We start from the raw sequence: 7,271 nt of genomic DNA, 5'->3' as shown, positions 1-7,271 counted from the left end.
ATACTGGCCGCAAGTTTGGGCCTTCTGGCCTCCATATCGGGAATCAGCTGGCTTAAACCGCTTAGCTGTAGGCTGAGTCTAAACAGGAGTCCTCATTTTCTTTCTCGCATGGGTCTAAATCTCAATCTCTCTCCTCCGATAAAATGATTGCAGCTCTGCTAGGGTCTGATATTGTTGAGTCGACATGAGCTCCCTGATCTCGGTCTTGAGCATGATCAAGTTTTGGGACATCTATACCTGCTCCGAAGCAGCATACTTAGGACAAAATAGAGCTCTCTCTGAAACATCTTGGTGATCTTCGTTGCCGATTTCGTCATCTGCTTGAGCGACATATACTCCTAAGTCAACCTCTTACCTCTCTCTCTCTCTCTCTCTCTCTCTCTCTCTCTCTCTCTTTCTTTCTATACATATATATATATATATATATATATATATATATATATATATACACACACCAATGGGACATACTTAGTGCGGAACATCTCCATGAACTGCTTCGAAGTCATTGCGGCCCATTCCGTAGTAGAAAAACTCTGAGTCACAAACTTCCACCAGTCCATCGTCCCCAAGCAAAGAAGGTTCAATGCAAACTTCACCTTCTGGTTCTCCATATATGAACATGTGTAGAAACACTCCTCAACATCAGATATCCACCTCATCGAATTCTAGGGGCTTCGTGTTACTGAACTCCAAATACTGCATCAACCCTCCTCCTTGAAGTCCTACAGCCACAATGGTTGCAGTGGCTGCAACAACGGAAGTCTCAGTTATGGCAGCATAGTGCTCATCAAACATCTCAATCAAAGTGGTATTGACAGACTCGAATACCTCTAGAATATCCTCTCTGAATTCCAAAGTCACCTAAGTGTTGATCAACTCTCAGATCTCGTCATCACTCAATCCTGGCGTCTCCAGACCATCAACACCCAACCGAAACCTCTCGTAATCACCATACTGAAATAAACCGGGAACACGTCAGAAAATCACATTATAAAATAACACACCACTACTCAACTACTCACCCCGTGGAACCCATGATTTCCTTAATATGCGTACGAGTCTTGTGCTTTCAATAGTACGTGCTCATACTACCTTCCATACCTACCCATATTTGTCTCAAAGGATCGCCACGAAATTCCTGGATCACTAGGCCCAAAACAACTAGGGTACATATAGACCCTACACTCATTCTCCCAAGAGTAACTTAGTCCTCACTTCTTCTAGAGTTCTATCAATCACGTGCCCAACTCATGTAACCTTCACTAACATTGTGGTCGCCTTGCGTATGCTGATCATACATAACGTCGGATTCGATAGACAGTCGAATAATTGATTCTACCCTAAGCCTACAACCAAACTAGGAACATGATGTAAGGCTAAATCAAGCATTCTAAGGCTATAATATCCTATTTATGTACAATCATAATGCATACACTTAGAAACTATAGTCATAATGTCAGTTTCATATAACATAAAGAAGAAATCCCTTATGTTATCAAGCATCACAAATTAAGCAATTCTATCATGCAATTCCTAAAGATCCCTAGCCTATGATCTAGCATGAAGTTCTAACACTTTAACATGTCACCCATATACATATAACAAGTGGGGGTATCTTGGTGGGAAATTTTATTTTGAGCTCCAGCTGACTGTACACGTTGCATCCTTCCTTTTAAATTTTATTTTTAGAAAAATGTTGTGAAAAATCTTTTATAGATCCATAGTTTGAGTCTGGAATCACACAAATATTCATCCAGATCCCTCAAACCATGACTTTGATACCAACTTGTAACGTCCCAAAAACCATAGTAAAATTTTTCATTTATAAAAAGGGAATAAACCATTTTTCCATAAAACATAAGTCAATAAAAGATTGTTTCAAAGCCATATCATAAAAATCGGAGTATCAAACAAGTATCTCCCAAAAACATATCAACCACTGGATGAGGTGTACTGTCAAGCCTGCGTCTTCCCCCGATCCTCTAAAGTACCTGAAACATTTAAACCCATAACTATAAGCCAAAGCTTAGTGATTTCCCCAAAATACCCCACACAACAATACACATACATTGTCGACACACATGAGCCTTCAGTCTGACTGGACCGCCTCGCAAGGCCAACAGTACACCTAGACCGCTCTTCTGAGCCTACATCATATAGCTTGACCACTTTCCTGATCCTATAGCACGGGACTGGACCGCTCTCCTTGGGCCAACAATATCAACTAGACCACCCGCGTATCTTGGCCTACATCACAGAGCAGGACCACCTCAACCCAACCACAATATGGCGACATATGCAAACAAACAAACAATAACCAGCAAGCACATGTAATCATAACAAATCTACCAAACTAACAGATCACCACAACATAACAACATCATACACACAAGGATATATATTTCAATACAAAGTATAGTTAAAAGACTCACCTCGCAGTCTATCAGATAATCAACACAACTCACACGAAACAAAGACTAGTGCTACGAGCCACCTATAAAACAATTAGAGGCACATCCTCAATATATAACTTAAAAACCCTCAGGTTGACCAAAAGTCAACGGTCAAAGTCAACAGTAAAAAATCAACTCAGCTGGCCACCACGTCGTGGCAGTCTCACGACAAAACAATCGTGAGAAACCTCTTTCACCACGACGTGGTGAGCATGTTGCCATGTCATGGGAACTGTTATTGGACAGCTTAATGGATTAAGCCCTTAATCCATTAAGCCACTCACTCATCTCTTCCATAAGGCTTCCTTATACCCAATATTTCATAAAAATCCTTTCTTTATGGGCATGCATGTCTTGAACTCTAGTTTGGTCAAAAATGGAGAAATGAGGTCAAACCCTCATACATGGGACCAAAACTCTATGAAACCTCATATCTGAAACATGAAATCATAAAGGAACCTCAAGGATCCATAGTTTATGGAATCTATCCACTCAAACCACCTTAAATAGGAAGAAAAATGCAAAAAAGCTTAGATCTAAAAGGATATCAAATAAAGGTAGAAACTTGAGGACTTACAAAAGTCCAGAATGTATGCAAGGAGGTGATGAGGAGGTTTTCTTGTTGGATCTATGCACCAAGAACACCTTCTTCTTCTTCAATAACACCAAAACCCACCAAAAAGCTTCAAGATGTCAACAATGGAGGCTAGGGTTGCTTAATTTAGGTCGAAAGGGATGTGATGGAGGCTGAGGGTGAGCAAACTCTGGCCATCACATCCCTTATATAGGGCTTAAAACCCGAAAAATTAGGATTTGTATGCTGGCTGTCGACACGTTGTGGCATGGACCTTGCCACGTCATGGCATCCAAAATGATGCGCATTCTCAACAGGTGAGGTCACATCGTGTTGCCTATCCCACCACATCGTAGCTACTGAAAACCTCAAAATTTAAAGTCTCAAATGCCATGAACTCAAAGGAAGCATATACCTAAAACCGATGTTACATATTTTAATTTATTTTATATATTTTTAACTTATATATAATTTTTATAAATATTAATCTAAATATTAAAGTCCCCATTATACCTATCCGTCCACTCTTTTTGTTGTCATTCTCCACCATCGTCAACCATCACCTCCCACATCGTCTTTTCTCTCTACCATCACCTTTAGGATCATTTTTTTTCACCACCACAAGAGAATTATGAGAAGAGAGAAAATATATGACAACATCCATCCACCCAAGCGAATTATTTAACTCTTCCCATCTTTTTTATTCCGTTTATTTAAAATACAAATAAACACCATCGCATGTGGTGGAAGATGAAGGGTTTGTCAATAACATGGTGGTCTTGTGAGGTTGAAGGGAAACAATGTTGGTTTGGTGGTTAAGGGAAAGGGTATGGTGGCAGTATGGTGGTTCTATCAAGTTGGGAAGTAATGCAAGTTTGGTGGTAGCGAGATTTTCCAACAATAAAGATCAACTGTGTTCTCCAAGTGATAGAAAAATAAAGAGAGAGAGAGAGAGAGAGAGAGAGAGAGAGAGAGAGAGAGAGAGAGAGAGAGAGAGAGAGAGAGAGGGTAATTAGGTCAAAATGTGAGGGGAATGGATGGTTGTACCGTAGTAGTGTCAAACTATTTTTTTTAAAATTAAAAATAGTTTAACAAATATGAAATAAAGTTTAATATAAATTGAAAAAAATGTACAAAAGTCAATTTATAAACGGCTGACTACATAAAAAAAAATTGAAACCATATCGACCATCAACCTAACAAAAAAAAAAGATAGCAACTTTTTGTAAAACACAGAGACAAAACATGATATTTTGATTATTAAAAAAAAAAAAAAAAAAACATTATTGTTTAAATATAAAACATAATAATTTTGGCTTATAACTAATTACCGTCACTTAGTTATTTTTGATCAAATATATTTCTATGTATTTTAACTTTATACTTTTATTTCATTGATAATAACAATATGCAAATATTTGCATGAATAAGTCATCATGGAAATGATTAAATGAATATGAAATGTTCAAATTAAGACCAAACTTCCAACGCTCTCTCATGATCTCACATCTCTCATCCATAACCACATGGGAGCTTCCACTGACCATCTGATTGGGTTATGATGAATGAATAAATCCGTATGTAACACCCTCAAATTCCTAGGATACGAATCATATGTCTACAAATATATTTTTAAACCATCATTTAACACGAATATTTAACAAATTCTATACATTCGATCATCTTAATCTATACCTCTAATAATTCCTTTGACTTCATGTTATCTAGCTGTTGATCATCACCACCAGATCTTTTTTCTTTGTTAGCAAACTGTTCTACTGTTCTTCGAGCAATCGGCAACCATAATCTTCTTAATCTTTCTTCTTCAACCCTAACTTCACCTTCAAGAAACCTCGGACGAGCAGTAATCTCCGACACCGACCTTCTCCCGCCGGATTCCATGGCTTCCACTTCAGTTTCCCGGTCACCATCGGAATTTCCCTCGATTTCCAAACTGATCAGGTGACTATCAAATCGATTACTTGACATGCAAGTAATCATCTCCGATTTCAAAAACAGAAGATCAGATGAGCTGACATTGCTCCATCTGTTCTTGATTATCATGGGATCATGGTCATCACATACCTTGATCTGATGATTAAACTTGTGCAGGATTTCTTCATCATTTTCGATATTTGTTCCAAATCTTGAAGACCCTTCTCGTTCTATAAAAAGCCCAAGACTTGAAGGTTCGGGTTCGTTAAACCTTAAAGAATTCGAGTATGTGAAAAGGGTAATATCGTCCACGATAACTTTGATCCTACAAAGTGGACAACTCGAGTGTTTTCCGAGCCATTGATCAATACAATCGATATGAAATGCATGTTTGCATTTGGGCAAAAGCCGAAGAATTTCTATGTCTTCAAAAGCGGATAAACAAACGGAGCATTCCAACCCGTTTTTTGATCCTTTTAACGTTGAAAACTTGAAGAACGGAAGGGATTCGATAACCGTTTTATCGATTCCAGAGAACCTTGATCTTGTTTGAGGAAAATTACCGAAATTTTCATGTTGGATAGAAGATGATATGTGGCAGCATTTTGCATAAATTAAGGTTAAAGATGTTAATGAAAAGACGATTGAGAGAATTCCGATGACTAGAGCTAAACTCGGCTCGAATTTAGTGGCGGAATCCGATGAGTTGGAATTGTTTCCCTCGTTTGCAGAGGTGTACGATGATTGTGAAAGTGACGAGTATGGAAATATGAGGAGAAAGGATAGGAGAATAGTGAGTTGCCTTTGTTGGTTCGTCAGAATTCTGATGAATTCCGGCAAGTGAGTCGTCGGAAAGTTCATGGGTTGGAGGGAGATGATGAACGGAGGTTTGACATTGGTTGAGTACTTGGGTTTCTTTTGTTTATTTATAGTCTCTTCATGTTCCCACTTGATATAAGATATTAATTTTAGTGTTTAAAAATAATATAATGTTTAATGTAACACATCAACTTACGAATTGTTCGAAAAATTAGATGATTGTTGAAAAACTAATAAAATAATTATAGATTTGGTACCTGTTTAGTTTTTTTTTTGAAAGAGCTGGTACCTGTTTAGTTGTTTAGCTTCAAAACTGATTTTTTTTTTTTTGCAAGTTTGATCCTTTATACATGGTTTTATAACACTTTTTGTCCCTGCATCATTTTTTTGGAACGGAATTAATATATTAAAACAAGCTTGCCAAAAACAACTAGTTCATAAGTAGGTTACGCAACCACGCTATGAAATTTCTCTTAAATTTATAATTTCTAAAACAAAAGCAGTTAAAAGAAAGCGTAACCACCGAATCAAACAAAATACTCAAAAGAAGTCACCGCATAAACACATTTACTGTAATAGGTATATATCTATTCCATCTCGTCTCCATATTCACTGATAGAAGTGAAGCCACATCCAGGTGCATTCTTAGAGAACTAACCGAGAAAGAGCTAGAAGTTTCAATCATCCATCTCTAAGTATCTGCACATGAACACCCTTGAATCGAATTAAGCAAGTCTAAAAGTTGATCGCTATGCTTAAAACACCTCCCCTGATTTCCCAGCTCCAAACAGGAACCCAACCACAAACCGACCCATAATCGAAGACCAGAGTAAGGCATAGAGTCGTTGAAACGAAAAACAAATAGGTTGATCCCCACACCAGTTGTCAGTCCAAAACTTGATAGTAGAACCATCTCCAAGATGCTTCCTTAAAAATGATTGATCTAGCGTCTCTTTATGCATCAACAAGACTGTATCCACCATCGAGGCCCAAAACACCACCCTTAATTTGATTATTAGGACCATCTATAAATCCTCCACCCCCATGTAGCTTGTCATTCAAAATTAGGTCCAATTTAACCCAATGAAGTTTTTTCTCATCTGAATCTGCGCCCAAAAAAAATTGGAACGAAGCTTCTCCAAGTTATTACAGATTGTAACAGACAGTGGCGAATCTAGAACCAAAAACTACGTGGTTCGTAATATAAATAAAACTGAAAAAAAATATATGAAAGAGTAAAAAAGTACCAGGTCTTTTGACAAAAAAGGAAGGTAGTTCCTTAGTTTTTTTTCATATATACTTGTTCTATTTAAAAAAAGGTAAGTCCTAGGACCCACCTTGTGCACTACTAGCTACACCCCTGTCACTTATAGGGACCTTAGTCATTGACATAAAATAAACCCCAATGCTACCAAGAACTGACTTAATGTAACATCTGGTGTTCAAGTATAATTCTTTATGTAGTAAACTTGATTATTTTATTTAAATAT

General features: G+C 37.6%; 1 protein-coding gene across 1 annotated transcript; it reads right to left on the bottom strand.

Annotated features, from left to right (window-relative positions):
• Positions 1 to 4,470: 4,470 nt before the first annotated feature.
• Positions 4,471 to 5,849, bottom strand: LOC145125131 (E3 ubiquitin-protein ligase ATL42-like). The gene has a single exon (XM_079060618.1). It carries the CDS (start codon positions 5,821 to 5,823, stop codon positions 4,717 to 4,719), a length of 1,107 nt encoding a protein of 368 aa, XP_078916744.1. The 5' UTR covers positions 5,824 to 5,849; the 3' UTR covers positions 4,471 to 4,716.
• Between the last annotated feature and the right edge of the window lie 1,422 nt (positions 5,850 to 7,271).

The sequence above is a fragment of the Lactuca virosa genome, chromosome 7 (genome assembly GCF_052849685.1).
Source record: "Lactuca virosa cultivar CGN04683 chromosome 7, Lactuca_virosa_CGN04683_v6, whole genome shotgun sequence".
In the NCBI taxonomy this organism is placed as follows: Eukaryota; Viridiplantae; Streptophyta; class Magnoliopsida; order Asterales; family Asteraceae; genus Lactuca; species Lactuca virosa.
The sequence above is the reverse complement of the archived record's forward strand: the minus strand, read 5'-3'. Positions and strand labels throughout refer to the sequence as shown.